The 25732-nt window shown below is 59.0% G+C and overlaps 1 protein-coding gene and 1 long non-coding RNA gene across 2 annotated transcripts; one reads left to right on the top strand and one right to left on the bottom strand.

The window, feature by feature from the left end:
* Window positions 1–741: 741 nt before the first annotated feature.
* On the bottom strand, window positions 742–23454 carry PFKL (phosphofructokinase, liver type). The gene is made up of 22 exons (XM_090272155.1): window positions 23300–23454; window positions 19655–19728; window positions 14917–14994; window positions 13443–13632; window positions 12571–12736; window positions 12026–12070; window positions 11713–11821; window positions 11361–11456; window positions 10730–10822; window positions 8754–8879; window positions 7795–7859; window positions 7261–7324; window positions 5776–5922; window positions 5366–5436; window positions 4770–4857; window positions 3968–4120; window positions 3376–3540; window positions 2917–2978; window positions 2601–2712; window positions 1821–1920; window positions 1600–1705; window positions 742–1299 (listed from the first exon to the last, which is right to left on the bottom strand). Exons 1-22 carry the CDS (start codon window positions 23382–23384, stop codon window positions 1152–1154), a joined length of 2343 nt encoding a protein of 780 aa, XP_090128281.1. The 5' UTR covers window positions 23385–23454; the 3' UTR covers window positions 742–1151.
* Window positions 22914–25732, top strand: LOC150020626 (uncharacterized). Its single transcript, XR_016510207.1, has 4 exons — window positions 22914–23108; window positions 23823–23967; window positions 24156–24231; window positions 25158–25732. It is a non-coding gene; the product is annotated as an uncharacterized LOC150020626 (long non-coding RNA).

The raw sequence follows: 25732 nt of genomic DNA, 5'->3' as shown, positions 1-25732 counted from the left end.
AGGGCAGCAGTGCAGGCAGGAGCGGCCCTGCACTCAGTGCCCCGGCAGCCATGGTGGGAACAGGCCTGGGTGGGGCCACAAGCTCAGGACGGACAGAGGTCCCGCCAACACACACCTCGGTGCAGTCCCGTTCGGCTCATCTTCCTGGGTGCTGATACCATGTTGCGGGTGGAGGCTCCCCAAGGCTGCCCTGGAACTCCTGGTGGATCAGCCCACGGCCCGTGGTGATGAAGTTTCTGGCTGCCTCCCCCACCCCCTCCCACTAGGGTCTCCCAGCAGCCTCCCTCGTTAGCCACTTGCCCCAGGATCCTTGGCTCTGCTTCAGAGACCCTAGCCCAGGCTAAGTCCAGGGGACCATTCAAGGTCACACTTGGACCCTGGGATTGAGGCTGAGAAATCCTCAGCCTGGAGGAGGCCAGGCCTGTCACCTTTCAGGACAGGGCAGGTGGCATGCAGGTCATCCCTCAGGACAAGGCCAAAGCTAAGGGGTCTCAGGTCACCCCTTAGGACAGTCTGGAAGGGCCAGTGGAGCCTCAGGTCACCCCATCAGCAGAGAGGGGCCCAGAGAGGCCTGCTGGTCATGGGAGGTAAGTGCGGCTGCAGACGGCACACATCTCTGAGACCCGGCCTGGCCCCGGAGCCAGAGGACAGCCCCAGAGCCCACCCCTCTGCCAACCACTAGCAGGCCCAGCCTCCCCACAAGTCCCATGGGCCCTGCTTTCCACAGACTGACAGCATTCCTCTGTTGGGATGATTTTATTCCCACAAAAGATGACAAGCTCTGCTCAACCACAGTGTCCAGTGCACGGGAGCAGGGTCACAGCAAGGCCCACAGGGACACACCTCTCTTGGCACAAAGACTCGGGCACCGGACCCCAAGGGCTGGTGAGGGTGAAGGGCCGGCATGGGGAGTGACTCAGGGCCATGTGGGGAGCCGAGGAGGGGCAGTGGTGTCCAGACTAAGACGTCCTGTGTCCCCTGGGGCTGCAAGGTGGGTGTCTGAAGTGCTCTGTCCTGGAGGCGGCATCCAGGAGCCCCTCAGAGCAGGGCTGAGAGGGCCACAGCCTACTCACCGCCCACCTGCCTGCAGGGACCAGGCGGCGGCAGCTGGGTAGCTGAGGGCCAGGCGGCCAGGAGGCTGGCAGGCGGCCTCAGAAGCCCTTGTCGATGCTCAGGGTGCGGCGGGTGACATGCTCCAGCTCCCCAGACACGTAGTCGGCCATGCTGATGCGGTAGTGGGCCAGCATCTTCAGCATCAGCCGCAGGTTTAGCCACCACTGCTCTCGGGGCATGCGGTGCCTGGAGCAGGGTATGGTCAGGGGTAGGGCACCTCCTTGGCCCCAACCTCCACCTGGGACCACACCCCTCCTCTGAACCCGGGACCTTGCCCACCCCTGACAGGAGCAGCCCATGGCAGTGGTGTCAGGCGTCCCTGTCCCTCTGGGGCCTGCACCCAGGATAGACTCACCAGGGCCCGAGGAGGGAGTGTGTGCACTCGGACCTACAGTCCAGCTGGCCCACCTGACCCCTTCCCAGTCCCTCACACCTGCCTGGGGAGGTCTGGGCCCAGTTGTCCACCCTCACTTGGGAGGGACTCACTCAAAGTCAGTGTCCTTCTTGAGCTCGGTGACAGGGCTGAAGGCCACTGCCTTCTTCTGAAGGCCGATCACACAGGCTGAGTCAGGGGCGTTAGCAAATACCCGCCCTGTGGACACAGGCATGTGCTACGGCCCCGGCCCCAGGGCCGCGGCAGAGAGCAGGGCAGGACCCCAGGGCCGCAGCCGAGGGGGAGGGCAGGATGGGATGCCACCCCCACTTACCATTGCGGTAGACGGACCGAAGCTTCTCAGACATCCAGAGCAAGGCCTTCACCCCAAGCTTGGTCCCATAGTTCCGGTCAAATGGGGTCGGAGCCCCGCCCTGGAAACAGAGTAGGGGAGGCTATGATCCAGCCTGCAGGGAGGAGACCTGGCTGAGGCAGGCCCGGTCCCCACAAGTCCCAAAACTTGGCCCACTGTGACCTCAAGTGAGCTTCCCCAGGCCATTTCTGACACCCCATCCCCTCTGCCTGCAGCCCCCTTGGCCTCTCTCTCCCCCTCAAATCTGGCCCTAAAAGCCACTATCAGAGAGGCCAGGCAGTGAGCTAACTAGTCACTGGATGGGGTGGCCCCCATGGGTCTGTGTGTCTCGCAGGCTGGTTCTGTGACCAGTGAGCGAGGAACCCCCAGGCAAGGGGAGCCCTTGAGGTGCACACAGCCCTCATGTTGGGCTGGGAAACCCCGCAGTTCTAGCTCTTTGCAGGGCCACTAAGAGGCTGAGACAGGGAGGGGACATGGCAGGTCCAGGTGACGGGGCCTCGTCCCGCCCTTTCCTAACCAGTGGCGAGGCCTCAGCGGGCAGGACCATGGGCTCCCCACCTGTGCGACGGGATCGTGGGCACTTCGCTCCGGGCTGTGAGGGAGAAGCAGGCAACGACCTACACCCAGACACCCCACAAAGCTGTGCATACAGAAGGTCCTCATCTGGCTGTGTCCTGGACCCCTCAGCCCTTCTGCTGATGAAGGCCGGGGGCCAGGGACCCACACTCCCTCATGCCGTACCTGCTGTAGGTGGCCCAGGACATTGGTCCTGCAGTCGAAAATGCCCTTCCCTTCGGAGGAGTAGAGGTTGTACAGAAACTCCGTGGTGTAGTGGTCGTGGCACTTTTCATTTCTGGGGAGAGGAAGAGGGGAACTGAGTTCACAGGCCTCCTGAAGCTGAGCCTGCCAGGCCACAGGCTCTGGGGGATGCCACCCAAGGCCCCCTCTCCAAGGCCCCCACCTCCTTGTTTTCACCACAGCACAGGGGTCTGGGAGCCCCTGCCATGCCTTGGGCAGACCCACCTCCTGCCCGGCCCAGGCCCACTCGTAGCCTCACCGAAGCACCAGGCCCCTCTGGATCTCCGTCTTCATCTTCTCTGTCATGTGCTCCACGTTGGCCTGTAGCAACCAGAGACCCAGTGAGCCAGGGTCAGGGCAGCAGCTGGCTCTGCCCCACGGTAGCCAGAAGGCAGGATGTCTGGGCGAGACAGGTGGCGCCTGCGTGACCCGGGGGTGATGGGGGTGGGGGGGGTGGGGTGGGGGGGAGGACCTGCGGGCCTGCAGGAGGGCGCTGAGAGACACCAGCTGGACCATGTGGCCACAGAAGCCACCATGTGGACATAGGGTGCGGACTTGCAGAAGGAAAGGGCGTGAGGCTCCCGTGCCAGGTCCCCTCGCCGGCAGTGGGCCATGGCTCCGTGGCTGGGCCTGGCCCCTGTGCCAGGTGGCTCCTGTGTGTGTCCTAGGAGGGGCCTACTCAGCGCCGCAGCGGGGGAAGGCTGAGCGCTCGGCTCACCTTTAAGTCTTGGATGTTAAAAGGGTCCTCAAAGATGTACGCGGCGTCTGCGCCCACGGCGATGCCGGTCACGGTGGCCAGGTAGCCGCAGTAGCCGCCCATAGTCTCCACGATGAACACACGGCGCTTGGTCCCCGAGGCTGACTGCTTGATGCGGTCACAGCTCTGGGGGGCCAGGGGTGGTCAGGGTCCTCCCCGATGGGACCCGGGGACCCACTATGCTGCAGGGACCCAGTTTCTCTCCAAACTTGACTGAGGGTCAGCAGGAGGCCGTGTGCCACAGCCCTCACCTCACGTGAGCTCTCCACGGGCCACAAACAATTGCCCTCAGCCGGGGTGTTCTGCCCTGGGGGGCAACAGGGGGTTCACTGGCAACTACTGGGTAAAGGTCAAGCACACCACTAGGAGGATCTCCCTGATCTATGCATGGGGAGGGTCACTGTGGCCAGTGCAGGTCACTGTAAACAAGGGATCAGGTGACATGTGCTCTTCAGATGCTAATGGTAATGTGATGCATAATAATCCTAATTCGGAATTGAGAAAAGGGAACTAAAATAAGTAGGTTATTGGGGTCTGAATCATGAGGCCCTACCTCCATGGCGGCATTGACGGCGGTGTCGCAGCCCAGGCTGAAGTCCGTGCCTGGCACGTTGTTGCTGATGGTGGCAGGGATGACACACATGACGATGCACAGCTCCTCGTAGCAGCCGCGGGCCTCCACCAGCTGCAGTACCCCCTCGTAGGCCTGTGGGGGCAGGGGCATGGGCGGGGGTGGGGGCTCAGGACCTGGGAGGGTGGGGGGGTGGGGGAAGGGGGGGTGGGGCGGGACCCACCCAGGAGCTCTGCAGCCCCTTTGGCCAGGGAAAGCGGGGTTCCGGGAGGACAGGAAGGAGGCCCGCAGGCCCTGCCCTGACCCCGATCCACTGCCCGCGTGGGCAGGGGGTGCACTCCACCAGGGAGGAGCAAGAACATGTGCCCATCACTAGGGCTGCCAGCACCGGTGTCACACAGCAGTGCCCAGTGCCCAGAATCTGCCCAAGAGCCACAAGGTGCATGGCCACCACACAGACAGGAGATGAGGCCATCAGGACCCCTGCCCCAGAGGGCCCCACCCCCACCTCAGGGACCAGACTGCGTGCCGCTCCCTTCCCTTCAGCCACCGCTGCCCCCTGCTCCTGCCGCCCCCCCACCTCCCACCAGCACCCGAACTGCCAGCTTTAATCTGAACTGTGAAGCCACAGGAGAAGGTCAACACCTCCCAAAGCCAAACACCCCACTTTCCTTAGACCCTGGCAATAACCTCCCTGTACATGTGGTTTCTGGAAGGGCCACCTCAGACAGAGGGAGGTGCTCTCAGGTCCCCTCCCGGGCTTGATTCCCTGCGGTGGCCTCACCTCAAAGCCTCCGATGACCAGCAGGGCGTGGATATTGTACGTGCGGATGTTTTCCACGATTTTCTCCAGGTAGCTCTTGGGCAGTGTCCTGCAGCGGGAGACAGTGAGATGAACCTGTGGCATCTGCACAGACTGCCAGGCCGGAAGGTCATGCACAGGCTGCACCTGACCTGCACCTGACCTGCCCCTGACCCCAGGAGAGTGCAGGCCCTGGGGGCAGGGGTGGGGGCAGAAGCAGAGGCTCAGTGGCTGAGGCGAGTGGGGCCTGCCAGTGAGGGGGCAGCCTGGCACCCACTCAGTGCCCCTGCCAGGCACTTGCCAGGTGATGGAGGAGCCCCTCATCCCTGGAGCCTGTGTGAGCTCTCTGCATACAGGGAGCAGCTCAGCAGCCTGCCCTACACAGGTGACCCCAGGTGAGCCCTCAGCCACACAGCCCCAGGCAGGAGGGTCTGCAGCCCACTCTGCAGGTCACCAGCCAGAAAGGGGACCTAGTCCAGAGCCCGGGATGGGTTTCCCTTTGCAAGCCCCCTCCCCCTCCCTTAGCTTCCACTCTGGATCTCCCAGCTGCCCACGGCAGTCAGCTGCCAGCCACTCACCTCTTGGTCCCCAGCATGGAGCCTCCACGCCCCAGCCAGCCAGCCACATCGTGCCAACCCACTTCTTGCACCTGCAGCAGGGAGGCATAGCTTGAGGGAGACAGGCCAGAGGCACTGGCTGACTCCTCCTCAAGTGATGGACCTGCACTCAACAGCATGTCCGCAGGGGAACGGAGCACAGTCTCAGGTGCCTGGGCTGGGCAGCTCACGTGGACCCATCCCCACCCCGTCCCCAGGAGCTAACCCCTCTCCCTCATCCTCTGATCTGTTTTTCTCATGGACCTGACCCGGCCATTCCCTTCGTTTCCACATCCTGAGCCCCGGGTTTGTCTGCGAGGAAGCTGGGTGGCGGGTGGGTAGGTGGGTAATCAATCAGCCACGACCAGCAGGCCCCGCCACCTCGCACTTACCTGACCCTTGGCCAGGCCTTCAAAGCCGTCATGCACCACGTACACCCTGTGGCCCTGGGAAATGCCGGAGCGCACCGCCGAGCGCACGGCCGCGTTCATGCCTGCCGCCGGGGCCCCCACGTTCAGGATGGCCAGGGAGAACTGGGTCTTCGGAGAAGGGGACAGAGACAAGAGCATGAGCCCGGGGAGTGGGGTTGGAAAGACACTGACCACAGAGAAGTCAACGAGAGGCAGGTTCTCGCACCAGCCTGACTCCCCCAGCAGTGACAAAGTCCTCAGGGTGCCACATGCTTCTGGGGAGGAGCAAACAGGCTGCAGTGCAGGCTGTGCTCATAAACTTCAGGGCCCGGCCAAGGGCATTGGCCGGGTGTGGTCCCTACAGGCCTCGCACACCTACAGTGGCAGCAGGGCATGTTCAGGCCACAGTCCTGCCCGGAAACCTCAGCCATCGCCCCCACACAGGGGTCAGCATCCAGCGCCCCAAAGTCCTCAGTCAGCAGTACAGAAGCACAGAGGGAGAAAGCAGGCCCCACAATCCTGAGTTTTTAGTAGCCATGTTAAATACAAACAAGCAGATGATGCTACTCAGGTTAATTTAACCAGACTAGTATCACCTCCACCTGGAATCAGTGTAAGGAGTTACTAACAGGATATTTCACATCAGTCTCGCTTTAGAACCTGGCCTCATGCCAAGTGTTCTGTGGCCACATGTGGCCAGAGGCTTCACTGGGCAGCGGGTCCTGGTATCACCCCTGGCTGCCCCAGAGGCGGTTACACCCCAGCCAGTTCTGGGGGGGGGACATGTAGCCACTCTGCTGTGCATGGCAGGGGCAGGGGGGGTACGGCTGCCTGTTCCTCATTAGCTCCTGGAATAAAAGGGGGCTGGAGACACGGACCACAGAAGGTGACGTGGATAAGGTGATGAGCACCCCCAGGGTAGAGACACACTGCAGAGGTCTCCTCAAAATGGTGACAATGTTAGTGACAACAGCCACAAGCATTTACTAACCCCACAGGCTCTGCCACGAGGTGGCTTCCACTCCCTGTGTCGGCCACCCCCATGCCGGTGACTCTAGGGGCAGCAGTTCCAGGACCCCACCGTCCAACACTGTCTTAATAAAGCCCTTTTCTTGTTCCCCAGGACTTCAGAAAAAGTCCTGCTATCACCCTTCTCTTGACAAGGGCATTTCCCCAGGCTTTTAGATGTCTTGGAACAGCTAATAAATGTGGGATGCCTTCTCTCCTGAGCTAAATCTGTGGGCCTGACTTAATTTCCAGTAACTGTCTGACAAGCACCCAGCCAACATAACCTCCAGGCCTGGATACTGGCTGTTTGACCTCCACCGGTCCAGCAGAGGCCGAGCCTGACCCCCCCCCAGATCACAACTGAGACCCCAACTGAGGTTCCTGGCCCAGCTCCCTGCTTCCTGGGTGGGCAGCAGCAGGCAGACCCCATGGGCAGACCCTGACCCCACACCACCTCACCTTTTCTTTGGAGACCTTCTGGTGGGCAAGCATCTTGTAAATGTTCCAATTGTTCTCAAAGCTCCTGGAATGAAAGCCGGTCCTGCATCACGTAGCCCACACCCACTGTCCACTCCCCAACCCTCGGGCACGGCCCAATCCCATAAGTAAGCACAGGGCCTGGCCCATTGCTCAGCCACAAAGGAGCCCCTTCCTCTCTATTGTTGCCCCAAACCCGAGCCAGGTGCCATCACTGGGACCCCGTACAACACACAATCCCAGCACTCCTCTCAGCTAAGCCAGTATCTGAATCCAGCCTGCCCAGGATGGGCAGCTCCTGTCCCCCTGCCACCCCACAGGCTGCCTGCTTTCCTCCACAGGGACCACCGAGGCCCTGTTCCTAACTGCAGACTGCTCGGCCACACGCACGTGGAAGGAAGGGTCTCTGGAGGGGTTCAGAGGTCATGTCTACAGCTATGCATGCCCTGTGGCAGGGGCACGGCTGTGGGCAAGCTGCCAGGAGTCCGCCATGGACCCGCAGCCCCCAGGCCTCACCTGCCCCGGAGCTGGATGGCCTCATCGAACCTCTTCTCATCCATGGCCTTCTGCACCTCCTTTGTCTTAAAGAAAAGGAAAAGCCCAGGCTGGAGGAGGCCTGAAGCATACACAGCACCCACCTACCTGACTTGGTGGGCCTGCCCCAGACCTGCCTGGCAGCCGTCACTGCCAAGACCAGCAATCAGGAAAGCTGGTTGAAGCTGAGCAGGCCCCACCTGGCCTGGCCAATGGGTCCTTCCCAGCCACCCTTGTTCCCTCTCAGCCCCTGGGGGACCCACCAGGGCCTTGGGATTGGAGGCTGAGGCCCATCTGGCCACTAGACCCATAGCCAGTGCTCAGCCTGCCCAGAAGCAGGGCTGGTGGAAGTCACTGCAGGAGGTTCTTCCAAGAGAAACATTAGGGAGGCCCAATCTCCCACTCCCACCCACCCTCCCACCCTCCCTCCCACCCTCCCTCAGCTGCAGGGTCCCTCAAACCTGTGGAGCCAGGATCAGCATCCCCATGCTGACACTTCCCACTCCTCCTTCCTGCTCTGGCCACATCAAATGTCCCCCCATGGTCTGCCGCAATTTTCCCAGTGGCTCCAGCCACCCACTCCTCCTCCTCCATCCCATCTTTGACCCAAATGCCCTCCCACCGCCCAATTTGCAAGGTAGGTCCATGGCCACTGGCTCTGGGACACTAAGGGACCTCAGCTTAGCTCCCACCTCTCTCAGGGCTCATCCCACATCGGGGACACACTCATTCCCCTCCCCAGGACTTCAGGCTTTGATTCCCTGAGGCCAGCTTAGGGGGAAGGGGTCAGCACACACCCAGACAGCTGGGACATGTAACAACACAGAGGAGGCGAGGCTGGGGAGCCTTGAGGGACCTGGAAGGGCAGGTGGTTCTGGGGGGAGGGGACAGCCACAGAGGGCCCCAGGCACCTCCCTCTGGAGGTGAGGCTGTGTACTCACCACCTGCACGCACTCCATGAGGGGCAGCCGCACCGACTGGTTGCCGGACAGGCTGACCACGCAGGCTGGCGTGTCAGGTGTGGCCTCCATCAACGCCATCACCGCCTCCATGCCCATCTTGCTGCTCTGAGCGGAAGAGGAGCGGGGCTCAGGCAGAGGCGCATCCCACCCTCCCGTGTGCACACGCACTCATGCATACAGACACAGGCATGTGCACACACGTGTGCACACACGTGCGCGCACACACACTGCTTGGCCCTTCTCTGCTCTGCGGGCTGCACTAAGCCAGCACCCACACCATCTGAAAACCCTCAACTTTCAGTGCTGCCCCCACACACCCCGGTCGAAGATTCTAGAACAAATGGTGACAGAAACAGTGCCTTAATACGACCACCACTCCCAACAGCCCATTCAGGGGTCTCACACAGCTCTGCTAAGACATGTGGTCCCACACCCCAGGGCTGCGATGGCGCAACTTGTCCATGGTCACTCAGCCTCATGGGAAGGGCGAGAGCTGGAACCAGCTTTCCAGGGTTCTTTCCACTATGAGAAGGTTTCTTGATTGGGGCTCCCTTATGTCAGGGCTTTCCTGGTGGGGGTGTGAATGGAGAATGTGCTCTATGGGCTGCACCAGCTAAAACATGGAGGGACTGCCCTCCTTGGGACCAATCACAATGCAGGTCCTGGCGCAGCTGACACGGACAGGTGTGCAAGAAAGCAAGGCCCGCCGCAGTCGCTGAGCTCTGCTCAGTGAGGGTGGCAGGCGGGTCCCCTGCCTCCTGTGGCACTCGTAGACAAACGCCCAGGTCTCTGCTGCTTTCTGCACCTCTTGGGAGCAAGTCACCAACTGCTCACATCTGTTTCAGTAACAGCCATAGGAGAAAGTTCCCGCCCCCTCAGGAGTACTGTGCTGGGGGCTCATTAGAGAAGACGGGGGTTCCCTGAGCTCAGGCTTCTCCCCTGTAACTTGACACACTGTGCATGCAGGTGCTACCCTGTAAGAACTGGGCTCAGGGCCCAGCACAAAGTGCTGCCGCTCTGGCTGTGAGCAACACACTGTCCTTTGTCTTCCACCAGCGTCCATGAAACGGCAGGCCAACCTGCTCTCCTGCAAGCTGGGGAGACCCCAGACCCACCCCAGCACACTTCTGCTGCCCAGGCTTGGTGGAGGGTTGGTGCTTGGCCCTGATGTCCCAGGCCCCTCAGGAGGCTGTCCCAAGTGCACCCAAGGCCTCACGCTGGGTGCAGAGGTGCCTGGCCATGTTGGCAGGGCCCCTCTGGGAGGCCAGGGTCCCGCTGCTCTGTGTGGGGCTGAGGAGACCACACACGGCCTCCTGGGAAAGGCCCGGCACAGTAGAGCAGCTTTGGCTCACCGAGGGTCTGAGCGGGTCACCTGGCCTCACACCAACACAGCGGCCTGGGGAGTATCTAGCCCCTACCCCAGGGTGACCAATCCTCAGATGCAGGCACTTTACCACGCCTAGGGTCCTCCTTGGCCTAAGACCCTGTCTCCATTCATCTGCAACATGGTTCTCACTTTGCAGAGGATGAGGGGGAACCCATCAGTCATCAGGATGACAATGGCACACTCGGGGCGGAATCCAGCACCCGGCTCCCCCAGGGATAAGAATGTGGGGCCGGGCCATGGCCAGACCGGGACCCACCGGGCACCGGGCCCCAGGAGGGCCAGGCCACAGGCCTCGCCCCTGCTCACCCTGCCCTCTTTTCCTGGGTATCTACCACAGCCACTGCCGGGAGGGTCGGAAGCTGCTGGCTCACAGGCAGGGATGGGGGCATGACCAGGAGGCCCAGGGGCTCAGGTCTGCATTTCCCACCCCCACAGAGCAGCAGAGGGGCCCCACCTTGGTTTCACCCACGAGCACAGGCACAGTGAAGAGACGCTCACATACCACACATGCACGCACACTAAGCCGCACACACACACACACTGGGGACCAGGGCCACACCCCACCTACCAGGATGCGGTCAAACGCCGAGGGGGTCCCTCCTCTCTGCACATGGCCCAGCACAGTCACACGTGTGTCAAAGCCCAGCCTCTGCACCACCAGCTGTTCATTGGGAGAGAGTAACGGGTTCTTCAGTTCACTGAAGCCCTGGTCTCACCCCTTTCCTGCCAGGCCTCAGGGTTTCTAGGGTGTCAGTGCCCCAGGGTCCCCGCAGAGCTGGCCCAGGGTTCATGCCCACAGCATGTAAGGGTGTGGATGTGTTTCTGTGTGCATGGGTATGCGTTTCCATGTGAGTGTGTGCATGTATTTCTGTGTACAGGGGGTACGTTCGTGTACGTGTTTCCGAGTAAGTGTGTGTTTCCCAGCAGGGCTGGCCTGGCAGGGAACATGAATGAAGACTAGAAACCAGTGGGTGGAGGGCTCCCAGTAGGTGTTGGGGGAGACCTTGGCCTTTGGGGCCAGGACTTCTTGGAGAGCCCCTGGCACACACACCCCACATCCAGGAGCCTCCTGGGCCTGGGGAAAGAGACCCAGCAAGAATACTTGGGGACTGAAGATAAAGGAAGCCCAGCCCACCAGGGCCCCACCTCCATCCCACCCACATGACCCAGGCAGTTGTGGGGGCCCCCTCCACACTCACATCCTTCACGTAGTGCGATGAGATGGGCTTCCCATTGCGGTCAATGGCGCCCTCGGCGATGATGATGATGTTCAGCCGGGACCCACGGCTGCGGGTCTGGGTCAGAGACATTCCAGGGCTCAGCAACCTCAGTCACCTACCCCAACACAGCTGCCACCCACCAGCCCTGCCTAAGGCCCATACCTCAGGGCCCACAACCCACATAAGGAGGGGCCAACAGGGACCTCATGGACCTCCTGGGAGCAAGGAGGGGCAGGCTGGGAATGGGGCGGGGGACAGCAAAGGACGAAGAGGGGCCCTTGGGCCAGGGACGAGGCAAATGGTTACAGATGAGCAGACCCTTCCCTCTCACCTCGCCGAGCCTCTCACACATGAAGTTCTCCCAGCCGTCCTCGGGGGGCGCCTCTGGGATGAACAGCCAGTCGGCCCCAGAGGCCAGAGCAGACACCAAGGCCAGGTACCTAGAGGAGTGGGAGGTGCTACCTGCTCAGGGCAGGACCCAGCACCCCAGAGCCCAGAGCCGGCTCACCTGGGCCGCACCCGCTTTGTCCTCCCTGCGTCCAGCCCCAGAGACAGACTCCATGGCATTAAATGGGCACCTGCCCTGTGCCACGCAGGCACCACACCCTGGCTCCCGCTCCCAGTAACCCCGGCAGCCCCCTTACCCGCAGTGCCGCCCCATCACCTCCAGCACGAAGGTCCTCTGGTGGCTGTGGACAGGAAAAGGACGGAAGGCATCCATGTTGAGCCCCCGAGAGCTGAGCTCATGGCTTAGCTTCACAGGCCAGCAGAAATAGCCTCCTTCGAGACACAGGGGCCAAGCTATGCTACCCATGGCCCAGCCCTGCCTCAGGCGTGCCCAGGTGACATAGTGAATAGGGGGGCAGTGGGAGGACAGGCAGCCCTTCTTATTCCCAGGGCAGTCAGGCATCTGAGCAAAATGGGGCCTTGGCTGCCCAACCAGCCTTCAGGTCGGTTTGCATTGACCTCTGCTCCTAAGGCTGAAGGCCATTTACCTTGACCGGGCCTGGTCATCACTGGCCAGCAGCAGTCCAATGATCCCCCCACACTTCCCGAGGGATGCACCGTCACCTTAGAGCCCCAGCTGACCCCACAGAGTGGCAGCCTCACCCCTACCAGGAGAACAGGCTCCCCAGCTTGTGCACCTAGAGGCCTGGCAGGGCTGGCACGGCCTGTGGACCTCGCTCACCTCTGCGCAGTGGTGGTGATGGCGTCGATGACCTCCATGATGCGATGCAGGGCCGAGTCCGTGCCGATGGTCATGTCGGTGCCACAGAAGTCATTATCGATGGAGCCCACCAGCCCGGCGATGTTCAGGTGCGAGTAGGTCTGTGCGGTGCTCTCCGAGATCTTGCCTGAGGAGGAGCCGCAGGGGCCAGCTGAGACCACTGGCCGCAGCACAGGGCACGAGACCCCACCGCTCACCCTGTCCCCCCTGGCAGTGTGGCCCGGGAAGTTCCCAGCTTCCCCCTACCCAGGTCTTGCCACGGGACTCCCAAGGCGGGGAGTGGTTCTCGAAGCCCTAATGCTAAGTACAGGCTTCTCACCCCAAGCAAGAGACCTCTAGGGCAGCCTTAGAGAGTGGCCATGCCCCTCATTTCCAGGCCCCACACGAGTGGCACAGGCTGAACTTCAGGAGGTCACTTTCCAACTGGCAACCTTGTGACCATGTGTCTTGGGCATTATAGAATGTTAACTGTTACACTTCTGCAAATTATGACAGCCTGTCAATTACAGACCACACTTGTCCACGAGCGTGGAGTGAGGCAGCCTGGGACTGTTGTCCAACATGCCTGGGGGGTCCCTGACGCTGAGTTCCAGGCACTCCAGCTCAACCACGGAGCTCACTACCAGCCAAACCCAGCCAACAGCTTCTGCAGCTGCTCAGGGCCGTCCTGACCTCGGGCTGGGCCAGGCCTACTGCTCTCGCCCGCCTCCCCTTGCCCTGCCTAGGCCCAGTGCCCCGCAGCGGCGAGGCAGGCGCTGCAGCCTCCGTGCACCCCACCCCACCCCACACTGCCCCACCTCCCTGCGCTGAGCCGGCTCCGGCCCCTGGCCCACCTTCCTTCACCAGCTCCTCCAGCAGGCTGCCCCACTCGCTGCGGAAGATGTTGGCTCCTGTGAGGCTGCCGTCCCCACCGATGACGCACAGGTTGGTGATGCCGCGATGGACCAGGTTGTAGGCTGCTGCCAGGCGCCCCTCCCGCGTGGTGAAGGCCTTGCAGCGGGCGCTGCCGATGACAGTGCCGCCCTGTGCAAAGGAGATGGGAGCCTTGGCCAACGGGGCAGCAGAGGGCCCCACGAGGACACTGCAGAGACCTGGGACTGGGCAGGAGGAGACACCCACAGAACGGAGAGGAGAGGGTGACGTCCAAGGCCTCCCCCAGAAGCCTGGGCAGGTGTCACACCTCCCTGGGCCTCTCTCCTTGAATAGATGAGGAGAACATCCACCTGTCAGGACTGGGAAGTTCAAACAAGGCAGCAAAGTGAGCAGGCTCTGAAAACAAAGGAGCCACATGGGCGTGCACACACACACACACACTTGAGAGCACATATGCGTGTGCACAAGCCAGGCAACAACACAGGGAGAACCCTGAGCCCCAAGGGGACATGCGGCAGCTTGGGCCAACATTCACAGGACACCTCCCTGCTCAGCTTCAGCTGGGCTCCGCCAAGGACCCCTGCCCACTGTGCCCCGGACAGACCGCCCCGCCCCTTGCTGCTCCTGGGACCCTCTGGGCTGGGCCCCAGTGTAAATGGGCTGGCCCAGTGGCATCTCCCTAGAGGCAGAGCTCAAAACCTTCCTCCTCTGCCCCCACAGCACCCCTCAGCCACCCCAGTGGCTGTTGTGCCTCCCTGCTTGTTTGCTGGATTGACCAGGACCAGGGTGGCAAACCCATTCTGACCCCCAGGTGCCAGGAGAGCACAGCCCATCACCGACATCTGCTCTGGGCAGGAGCGAGGGCGGTCCCCTCGGGGTTAGCCATGCCTGGACAACTCCTGCCCCAGGACACTGAGCATTGGGGTCCAGGCCCATCTGTCCACTGCTCCCACCAACCAATTTGTGCCTTGTGATTGATGACCAGCCACTCAAATAAGCCAGGTGTCACCTGGTGGCCATGGATAAACAGGTGACAAATGCCTGCACCACTGTCCAAGCTCTGTGGGAAGATGAGGGACCTGGCTCAAAAACCACCACTCCTAAGAGTCCTGGCCCAGCTGGAGGGAAACCTTGGCCTTGGTCACTGGGAGGCCAGGTGGAGGTGAAAAGAGGCCATTCAGATGCTGTGCCATGACTTTTCCAAGGTGTCCTCTGCTCCCCTGCACCCTCAGTGGAACTGAGAGTGGACTCTTGTAGGGGAGATGTCCCAGGGTCATTGCAACCCCACAGCCCCACGGCAACCAGACGGCACGGTCAGCCTACAGCTGAGCCCCTGCGGGATGGATGTGCTTCTGTGCAATGTGTCTGTGTGTGTCTGTGCATCTGTGCATCTGTGTGTCTTCACAGACATGAGGGGCTCACAGAGGGCCTTACCAGCTGGATGATATTAGAGACGCTGAGCCAGTTGGCTGGCTTGATGTTCTCGCCTCCCTCCACAAGGCCCTCGTAGCCCTGAAACCGAGGAGCACAAACATGAGACAAGCACCCAAGCAGCCAGACAGCACCCTCATGTGCAAGCAGGGTACTGGGAACCTGGCCAGAACCCCATCCGGCAAGAAGCAGACCCATGGGTCCTGACCACAGCCCCCTGCCACCCCAGGGCCTTGGATGATGAAGCCGGGGTTGGCCAACAGTCTTGGGCTGTCAGGGGGAGAGGCCAGGGCATCTCGAAGGGCCTTCCGGAACACCTCTGCAGGGCTGGCCAGGCTGTGTGACACAGTGTAACTCCCAGGGCAATGTGCTCCTGTCACAGGTGGCCCACCTGGTGAGTGTTCTCAAGCCACACCCAGGTTACTGGCCCCAGATCAGAAACAGAAGCCCAGCACCCAGCAGCCCCGTGCCCAGCAGCCCTCTGCCCTTCCAGGGCCCTTCCTCCCAGAGGAACCCGCTGTCCTGCTTCCTGAGGGCATCGATTAGATGTAGAAATGACAGCAGTGTCTGCTTTTCATGTCTGGGTTTCCCTCCTGGTGACAGAGGCCCGACGTCACCATGCACGGCTGTGTCTAGGCTTGCTGCTATACTCCTGGTCACTGGGCATGCCCACAGTCACAGTTTGTCCACTGATGACGGACATGTGGGAGGTCTCCAGCTTGAAGCTATTAGAAATAAGTCTGCTAAGAACACGCACATCTCCTGCAAGAGGGCTGCTGAGTGCTGGGTGCGTGAGCAGCCATCGGCAGCTCACAGACGCATGCTGGGCTTTGTTGACCTCCTCACCCACCAGCCATGCAGCTGGGCTTCTGGGTGCTCCACCCAACAGCACCAGGCTGTGCTAGTCTTCACCCCAGCAGCTGCATGTGGGTCCCTGCAAGTGGTAGTATGTTGAATTTCCCTGGTGACAATATGCTGTCTGTCTATGACATAAGCCACTGGTCGTCTGGACCACCTCTGTGAGAAGTACCTGGTGAGGTGTCCTGTCCACTTCCTATATTGTGTGATTATTCCTTTCTTATCAGTAGTTCTTTATACGGTCTGAAGAGAGGACAGGTGTATTTTATACGTGGTGAAGAGACGCGGCAATACCTTGCTAAGATATGCAGAGCCGCCTCCTCCAGGCAACCCTCCAGCCCCTCCAGTGAAGTAATGGATGAGCTACCACTCCTGCTTGGGCCTGGAGCCTAGCTTGGCTCTGAGGCATCTACTGCCCCTCTGTCTCCTCCCTTTGGGCCATTCCAGCCTTGTTGTTCTGTCACCCAAGCCTGTAGGATCCTGGGTTACCAAGGCCCTGGAGGTGGGGCACTACACATGAGAGGGTGCAGGGAGAAATGTTATTTCAACTCAGGGCCTACAGCCCACCTCAAGTTGGTGAGGCAGGTGCCCATCCTTCCAGGAACCAGAGTTAGGGACACAGGAGGAGTGAGATCCTCAGTCTGGGGACCACCAAGCTACTTTCAACAGCTTAGACCAGGCTATGTCCTTTCCTCCCCTCCCTCCTTTCCTCCCCCACCCTTTAGTCAAGAATTTGCCCAGGAGGATACAAACCAGCCCTGCCACTACCACCTCTGCACAGAAAAATAGGAAAATTACCCAAAAACCCAGAGCAGACACTGACTGAAGCAAGCAACCACACAAACAGGCAGATCTCAGTCTGTAAAGCCCAGGACTGGGCACAGAGCCTGAGCACAGTGCCAGCCTGGCCCCTGCCCCCCTGCACACCAGCTTGAATCAAAGTCTCAAGACACAGCTCTGTTGGAGCTGAGACACCCATCTCCTGCCCTTTGACATTGGTGCTCCTCAGAATCGGACTGGGAATGGGACTTTTACCACCAGCTTTCCTGGTTCTGCAACCTGAAAACAGCAGATCACGGGACTTCTCAGCCCCCATAATCACGTGCCTGGGCTACAACAGCTTGAACAACTGGGTACCGAGCAGACCTCTCCGTAAGGTCAGCTCCAGCTACCCTCACAGCATGGCAGTCTTGGGGCACTTGGACTTCTCATTTGGCAGCTGGCTCCCGCAAAAACCTCCATTCTAAGAGACTTGGGAGGAGGCTTTAGACTTTTTTTGATCTAACTTTGTGAGTTCCAGAATGTCGCTTCTGATGAATTCAGAATACAGAGAATGGAGATTACAGCTTCCAGTCAAGATGGCAGTAAGTTAAACAGTACTGAAATCCTCCCACAACCACACCAAAATTACAATGAGACTACAGAATAATCATCATTCAGAACTGCCTGAAACTTAGCTGAACAGAAGTCCTATACTAAAGACATAAAGAAGAAGCCATGTCAAGGCTGGTCCTACACCCATGTGTGTGGTTAAAAATCAGGAGGGATATCTTGGCTGTGGAAGTCCCCCAAGGAGAGAAGGGTCCCAGCCCCACACCAGGCCCCCCAGCCCAGGGATCCAGTGCCAGGAAGAGAAGTCCCCAAAACTCTGGCTGGGAAAACCATCAGGGATTGTGGCTAAGTGAGACAAAAGGCTCCTGGAGTCCCAGGAGTTCCTCTTAAAGAATCCATACATGGACTTAAGTCTGACTCCCTCCCTCTGAGCTCCAGCACTGGGGCAGAGCTTCAAAGGCACCAGGGACATACAGGAAGGAAATGAACTGCCTGGCATCAGGGTGAGGGCTGAAGGAGCAGCTTTCTCCTGGACAGAAGTGCTGGCAGAGGCCGTTGTTCCTTTGCTGAGCATCCCCAGTCCCACAGAGCAGGTAGGTGGGCACCATATCTGAATCTCCATCAACCTGGTTAACACTGTTTGCCCCACCTTGGTGACTTCCTGAGACCCCACCCCACCCAACTTTGGGGCCCACTCAAGCCATTTCCAGTGACTTTTCCATACAAATGGCCCACCTTGTTTCATGCCGTGGACTTTCCCCAAATCTCTTAAACAGGTAGCATGTGGCCTCAGCATACCCTATACCTCTTGCTAAGTGCCCTCAGGCCCGGCACTAGCAGCAGCCGGCCTTAGTTCATAGCTTGGCCTCTCCCAGGCACCTCCATGCCTAGCACAAGTAGCAGCCATCTGCAGATTGCTTTGTAGCTCATGTAGGGTGTCTCCAGGTAAGACACGGGCAGCAACTGACCTTGGTCTGCACCTCTCAGAAGGTTCCAGAGCCAGCGCACCCAGTAGGCAGCTTCAGATCACACCAAAGCATGAACCAACCATCTCCCTAAATGACACTCTCAAGGGACAGACTCAGCGGACAATAATATTATACTATGTATAACGTACGGTGTCAAACGGGTACTATCTTTATAGGGGTGATCACTTCGTAAGTCAGATAAATGTCTAATCACTGGATTGTACACCTGAAACTAATGTAATACTGCACATCAACTAACCGAAAAATAAGTAAACTATTTTAAGAGAAGTCTCAGAGCCACAATCCTCCTCTTAGCCTTAGAACCTTCTAGAATGTCTCTGCACAACTCCGCCCACTTTGTGTCACTTCTCCCCTCCCCACTGCTCCCCCTGGCCCCCCAGGGCAGCCCTTAGGCAGCCCCAGAACTGGCTGCAGGCCAAGTATGTTGCTGGCGGCCCTCCTGTGTGAACTCTGAGCCCACAGACCCCATTTTGGCTCTGAGTGAATAAAAGCCCTTCCCATTCACTGAGCCCTTCTGGGTGCTGACTGTGAAAAGTGCTTTAACTCACAACATTGCATTAGTTTTCATGCCCTAACTTCCCCACGAAGAGGGAACTGCTATCCCCACTTAGAAGAAGAAACAGTGGGTCGAGGAGGCGAAGGGACATGCCTGTCACATGTGGACACCCTCAGGCAGGGCTTGGACCCACCCTCCCTGTCTGGAGGCTACAAGCCTAGGCCACCCCTTGGAGAATCCCCACTGACTTCTAGATGACTCCAGACCATTGTCAGCATGTGGGCCGCACCTGCCCAGCAGCTGAGACTCTGAGAACATCTGCTTCCCAAAGACGACCTGGGGCCTGGCAAGGCCCCAGCCACCCAGTCCTGGTCTGAGGGTCTGAGCCCTGCAGGAGAAAGGGGCCTCCAAACGGCTGCTCATTTACTCCTGCAGCCAAGGGCTGGGTGTGGCCCAGCCCAACGTGGGACCAGGGCCAGGGGCCGCCCCACAGGGTGAGGAGGCAGGCACGGGGAAGCAGAGAGGCTGGAGTTTGAGACTTCTTGCCTAAAATGTGAAAACAAAATGACACAGTGCCTCCAGAAAACCATGAAACAATGCAGGAATTCCACTGTCTGTCTGTGTCTGTCTGTGTGTCAGCCCCAGTGTGAGAGGGATTTGGGAGGTGGGGGATGAAGCAAAGGGGCACCAGTTTGTCTAGAACCAAAGAGAACAATACTCTGCCAGTTTTCCCAAAGGAGGCTGTTTGCTGTCGTTGTCTGGGTGACTCACACAGGGTTTGTGTATGTAAGAGGTGCAGGGGGGCTGGAGGGCGACAGGTGACGGCTGAGGTCCTCAGCCTCAGAGGAGGAAGACAGCAGCTTTATGCCCTCCTATCTCCCCAGGGACATGGCCCAGCCCACCAGGACCCAGGCGAGGGGAAAGGCCCTCATCCACCTCGCAGAGCAGGGGCCTGGCCCTTTCCCATTCCGCCTCCTCATCACCCACCCCTCCCTCTGGGCCTAGGCTAGGAGGTGAACTACAGGTGACCACTGTGGGACAGGCATGCAGCCCTGCCCAGCCTTACCTCATAGATGAGGAAGACCTTGGCTCCCACATAGATGCCCATCCGCGTCACAGCCCTGACGGCGGCGTTCATACCTGTGAGGGAGTCAGGGTGACACCATCAGTGAAGATGCACAAATATTGGGACCCTAGACCAGCCTCTTCGGGGGGCACCAAGCCAGGAGTTGGAGGTCCAGCCCCAGGTCACAGGGCGAACCCAGTCATTTCAGCTCCTGAACATTCAGAAACAAGCTGCCCCAGAGTTAAACCAGGAAACTCCCCATTGGGCTTGACTCAGCCTGAGCGTGACAACCAGTTGTGTGCAGGCGTCCTGTCACTTCACCCAGTTCCATGTTCCTCCCACAGCTCCTATTGTGCCCCCAGGACTTTGGGCCCACTGCAGGCTCCAGGTCCAAGTCCCACTGCTGGTGGGCAGGAGGGAGGTCAGCAGCTGGGAAAAGGTTGAGGACAGGGCGTGGGGTGGAAGGGCAAATCCAGACATCTCTCCGGTCACCCACCCATGACTTGGCCAGCGGCTGCACATGCCAGACTGGGAACGAGGCCATCTCACTAGCCAGCCAGGTAGACTCAAGGGACCCCAGGAGTAATGTTTTCAGCCCCTTGGAGGAGACCACTCTTCAACAGAACCAGATGCCATGGAGACAGCAGCCTGTGGGCACCGGTTACCCAGCACACCTCACTGTAAGCAGCCTTCTTAAAAAGGCATTTTTAATGGCCCTTGAATCTGCTTTTCTTCCTCAAAATAAACCCTGGGCCAGTCAGAAGAGTGGGCAGGAGAGCAGCTATGTGTACCAGCTGAGGGAGCACGAGACCCTCGCCCCTCCTGGAGGACCTGGGAGGTGCATCACATGACTTCCTGTTGCAGGAAATCCATGATGCCACCGAAGTAAGTGAGGTCAATGTATCTGACTTTATCACAGTTGGCTTCCAGAAAAATAAAACGTACAAGAGAGTGATCATGAAATGACCCCAGGCTCAGCAGGACACTACATTCACAGATGACACATAGACAAGACACGGAGCCTGGCTGGGGCATACGAGACAGGAGGGGAGTGAGAAAGCTAAACCCTCACCTGCAAACACAGGACATCAATGTCCTGCTGATCAACAGGAAAAGGCAGGTCCTGCCTATTCTTTAGGGGCCAGGAGAGGGCCACTCACAGGGGGCAGCCGTGGGGTGAGAGGTGGGTAGAATGGGCTATTGTACAAGTCTCTAGTGGCTTCTGTACAAAGTCCTCTGACATCCTTGGACAACTGCCGTCCCTCCACTTATTGACACTTCCTGTGGTCAATAAGGAGAGGCCCCAGAGCTGGCAAAGGACAGCATCTCCAAGCTAACTAGAAGAAACCTGCCAGGTGGCCTCTCTTGCCTCCTCCCCACCCCCGTTTACAAAAGGAGAAACTAAGTCCCAAGAGAAGTGCTTGGGTCAGGTCACAGGTCTGGTCAACACCAGCCCAACCAGGACCTGGGTCTGGCCCTCCACTCCATGGAGTTGGCTGGTGTGCACATCCCAACAAAAGCAGACCGTAGCATGTGGGAGGCAGGTACACACCAGGGTTCCCATTCACCCCAGCCACTGCCAGCCCAGAGCCAGCCAGGGAGGGCACACACAGGACAAAGGAGGACAGGCGTGGGAGGGCACATTCGGGACTCAGGAAGGCAGACTCGGGAGGGCACACGTGGTACTATCAGGTCTCTATCAGGTCAACCTTTATTTGGAAGGATACGGGGGGGGGGGGGGCAGGGGGCTGAAGACAACCTGAGCACCCACATCTGGAGCTGGATCACAGAAGCAGTGACAGGAGCCCACTGACCGGTTCCAGAACTTACAAAACAAAGGCTACATTCTGCCACTACACCCGCTGGCCCTGAGTCTTCCTCGCTGCACGGCAGAGCCCTAAACTGAGTCCTCCTCAGCGTAGCTCCGACCAGAAGCCACAGCTAGCTACCCTGTCTGCAGGCTGGAGGGAGCACACAGGAGGGAGCTGGGGGGAGCGGTCGCACTCAGAGGAGGGCAGGAGGTCAATCAGCAGGTGCGCTGACGGCCACACTCCAGCCATGTTCAGGAAGCGCTGTCTGCTCTGTGTGAGGCACCAGGGCCACAACTCAGACAAGCTTCGCACCATGACCTAAATGCATACCATTTATCCTTCCAACCCCCCTCGGGGTGCTGTTGTCTCTGCTGTGCAGACAGAAGTGTGGGGTGGAGACCGCTCTGCCCGCACGGGCCCAGGGAGATGGGGGCCTCACTGGCCTCTCTGGGCCTGTCTGGAGGGGTGGGTCCAGCCCTCTCAGGGTGTGCCCGTTCCCATGGTCTAATCTCACAGGATGATGCTTCTTCCCCAAGGCTCCCCTCGAAGCCCGCCCACCCCAGCCCGGGCTCACTGGCCACGCTCTAGAGAGGAACAGGCAGCAAGTGCTCTGGCCATGGGGGGCTGTGGAGGTGCAGAAGGGCACACTGACTGCCAGTCAGGCCAGGCTCTAAGGGTTCAGCCTCAATCTGCAGGAGGGCCCCTTGCAGGTGGGGACACAGACAGAGGCCAATTCTTCCTTCCTTCCCTAGCTTGTGAAGCCCTCTTTTCCGGACAGAGTGGGGAATGGGGAGTCCTGGGCCTGAGGCAGGGAGGGAAGGTGTGCGTCCACTCTCTCTGACCTGGAGGGAGGCAGACCAAGCTGGGCTTGTGTAGTGTGAGGGTGCTGGCTCCCTCCCTCCTGGTCTACTTAAGGTCCCTCCTGGGGTTCAGCGTGTAGCCATTTGGCCCAGCACCACAGGGGCCAAACTGGCCAACCCAGGTCAGAGGCGCTGAAAAACAGTGGTCAAGACAAGACCAGGCTGCCAGGTTGGGGGCTACTCAGATAGCCACCCCCCTAGGCAGGGCACCTGCTCATCTCTGCCAGGTCCTGACTGCAGGACCCTGACAGGCCACGGCCTTGGGCTTTCCCTTGTACAGTGGAGTGAGAACAGGTCTGAGCTAAAGGAAACTCCTAGCCCCAGACAGCGCACCTCCCCAAGGTACACTCTTCCTCACTAGGCCTCAAAAGGAGACTGCGGGGCTATTCTGGGTAGGTATGCCACCCCCACCTCTGCCAGCCAGGATAAAGGAGGGGGGAGGGGGAGTGAAGGGATGCGGGCGTCAGAGCTGCCCTGGAGGCCATGGTTGGGGGAATCAAGGTGTCCCCAGCTCTGGTTTCAGAACCAGGAAGAGCCTGGCTTTCATGGAATTACAGGACCTCCCCAGCTGAGCACGGCCTTCAGAAAACAGGTCTCCAGACACGTGCCACCGGGAAGGGTGGCAGGGAGCCTCCGGGTCGACAGGAGGGGCAACAGCTGCCAGTCCTACGCCTGCCCCGCGCGCAATATCCCCGGGTCACTGTCGGCGCGCAGACACACCTCCGTGGGCGCGCGTGGGCGGGGCGCGGAAGCCGTGGCTGGCGGCACGTACGCGGCAATCGGGTGCGTCGGGGAGGGCCAAGGGAGGGGGGGACCGATGAGGAGCGCCAGGGACAGGAGGGGGATGGGAGGCGGCACGAGGACAAGAGAAGTCGCTAACCCCAAGTCCTGGCCGACGGTGGCGGGCGCGCTCTTAAGGGCCCGGAGACAGGTGGACTCCCCCCGCTTTGCGACAAGCCCCGCGCCCCGCGCACCTTGGGCATCGCCGCCGCTGGTCAGCACGCCTATGGCCTTGCCGGCCCCGCACATCCGCAACTTCTCCAGGTCCACGGTAGCCATGGTGGCGCCGAGTTGGGCAGCTTAGCTTGCTCTGTGCCCCGCGCGGCAGGCTCTTACCCGGTCCCGCCTCCGCCCCGCCCCTGCCCCGCCCTCGCCTTCATGTGAGGTCACTGCTGCCCACGCCAGTGGGGCGACCGAGGAGGGTCCAGCGCCACCGCTCGGAAAGTGCCCGCAGCTGTCCCAAGGGTCTCGGGGTGACCAGCACCACCACCAGTGGGGATCTGCGACCATGGCGGATCGTGGCTAGCTGTTTTAAGTTTTTAAACCTGTGCAGCCTAACAAAGGCGTCCCTTTATTGAGGGATCCAGGTGTTGCTAACCCAATCTAGCGGAGCTTTTCAAGGCATTAGAACCGGCTACACAAACACAGACCGTTGCAATAGGAACATGCAGAAGTTGTCATTCTAAGCCCAGGCCTATTTTAACTTTGTTTCTTGAGAAGTTCATGGCAGGAGCCGCAGGTGGTCCTCTCGCAGTGAGGGCCTTCCAACTTCAGCCGAGGGTCTGCTGAGAGGCGACCGGGAGTTAAGATGCCCAGGGGGATGAAGATGACAGCAGCCAGCATTTCTGTATGTGTTACTTCAGTAAGTATTTGCTTCACCCTTGGAAAACTCTTGCACACCATGCAGCATGTGGGGGCGGGGACCTGGGGCAGGACAGTGGCCTCTACCTGGGATGGTCAGAGGGTCCTGGTGATGGGGGGACTCAAGATTCGGAAAATTTTAGTTTTAGGTAGTAATTAACAAGTTTAGTAATGAACACATGCAAAAAGCTACTCTTTCAGGAACTGAAGCTATGACCCACCCTGACTCCAGGAGACCACAAGCAATTCGACCTTTGTGACCCAGGTATGGTATCTGAGCCATTGTGTTCCAAGGACAGAGAGCCTGCCTTCCAGGACACAGATAAAGACTGAATTACCCAGAACACAGATAAAGACTCGCCAATCAACAGGCAAAAGGATGCTAGGGAAATTGCCAGACTGTAGCTTTTATCTGATTAACCTTTCTCCTGAGTTTCAAACCCCTTACCTACACATTTTTCTCCTTATAAAAAGTCCAGATTAAGCATCGGCCTGCCAGCCAAGTGTCGGTGGTTCGATTCCCAGTCAGGGCACATGACTAGGTTGCACATCAGGTCCCCAGTTGGGGGCGCGAGTGAGAGGCAACCACACAGTGATGTTTCTCTCTCTTTCTCCTTTCCCCTCTCTCTAAAAATAAATAAATAAAATAAACAAATAAATAAAATTTTTTTTTTTTAAAGTCCAGCTTGAAAGGAAATGTAAGACGGTCTGTTAGGGTACATAACCTGTGGTCTTCTCAGCTTGCCAGCCATCTGAATAAAGTGCCCGTGAAGATTCAATCTCTGTCTCTGTTTATTGGGTTTGGTGGTGACAGGCAGCACAAACACTGGCTTTTCTGGTGTCACAGGCAGTCATGCTAAGTGATGGACCCTTCTGTTGAGCCAGGTGTTTCCCCCCTACCCTACCCAGTAGGGACTCAGTGTGGTCAGCAGAAGAGACTTTGCCCCAGTCCTTAGAGAGGAGCTGGTGGGAGAGCTGGTGGGAGAATCTCCATGTTGCTGAATTCAAGGGATTGTCACTTGGGTGCTCTATTCAAAAACAAGATGTGGTTCTTACTAGGTCATTTCATTTACTTGTAGGAACCAAAGGAGACAAGGGGTTCATATTCCAAAGCTCTGGCTCCTCAAAGGGAGGCTACACTATTACTTATATACACTGTTTGGTCAGATATATGTTGATTTTTCTTTGCAGTTGGCTACTTTCATCCAGGCAAGTTCCTGTCAACTCCTCCTGTTTACTGCTGCATCTGCAGAATACTGTGCTACATCTCAACATTTATCAAGAAATAACATTTAGAACTGCCCAGACCTGGAGACCCCTGCCCTATCTAACACCTGTGAACCAAATCAAGGGCTGCAGGAAAGGCATCCATCTCAGGGAGCCTGGCCTAGGGCTGCGATCAGAAAGGCCCAGACGGCCCCTGGGGGCTTGAGGCCGGAAGTGGGTAACGTTCTGAGCTGAGTGCTGACACAGGTGTGTTTACTTCTGAAAACTGAGCAAGCTGACCATCTATGACTTGTACATTTTTCTTTATGCATTATGTTGTAATAGAAAGTTTACTTTAAAATGTTCCACTCTGGGGGAGGGGTGTTGGGACGAATTAGTCAAAGGGAACAGGGTATCGGTTCTAGAAGGTGAATGTGTCCTGAGGCTCTGCTGTTCAGCACACAGCCTGTGTGGTCTGTAACTCTGTAGTGTACACTAATCCTGGCTGCGGGGGCAGATCTCATGGGAGGTGTTCTTATCCTAAATAATAGTAATAATAA

The sequence above is a fragment of the Furipterus horrens genome, unplaced genomic scaffold (assembly GCF_987537825.1).
Source record: "Furipterus horrens unplaced genomic scaffold, mFurHor1.1.pri manual_scaffold_1, whole genome shotgun sequence".
Lineage (NCBI taxonomy): Eukaryota > Metazoa > Chordata > Mammalia > Chiroptera > Furipteridae > Furipterus > Furipterus horrens.
This window is presented reverse-complemented; position numbering and strand designations above follow the sequence as displayed.

Excerpts from the sequence above, each read along its gene's own strand:
- PFKL (XM_090272155.1), bottom strand. The coding sequence starts at position 23,384 with ATGGCTACCGTGGACCTGGAGAAGTTGCGGATGTGCGGGGCCGGCAAG. Across the intron at positions 7,860-8,753 it reads TCATGGAGTGCGTGCAGGTG|ACAAAGGAGGTGCAGAAGGC; the intron begins GTGAGTACACAG and ends CTTTTCTTTAAG. Across the intron at positions 1,706-1,820 it reads TCGGTCCGTCTACCGCAATG|GGCGGGTATTTGCTAACGCC; the intron begins GTAAGTGGGGGT and ends CTGTGTCCACAG.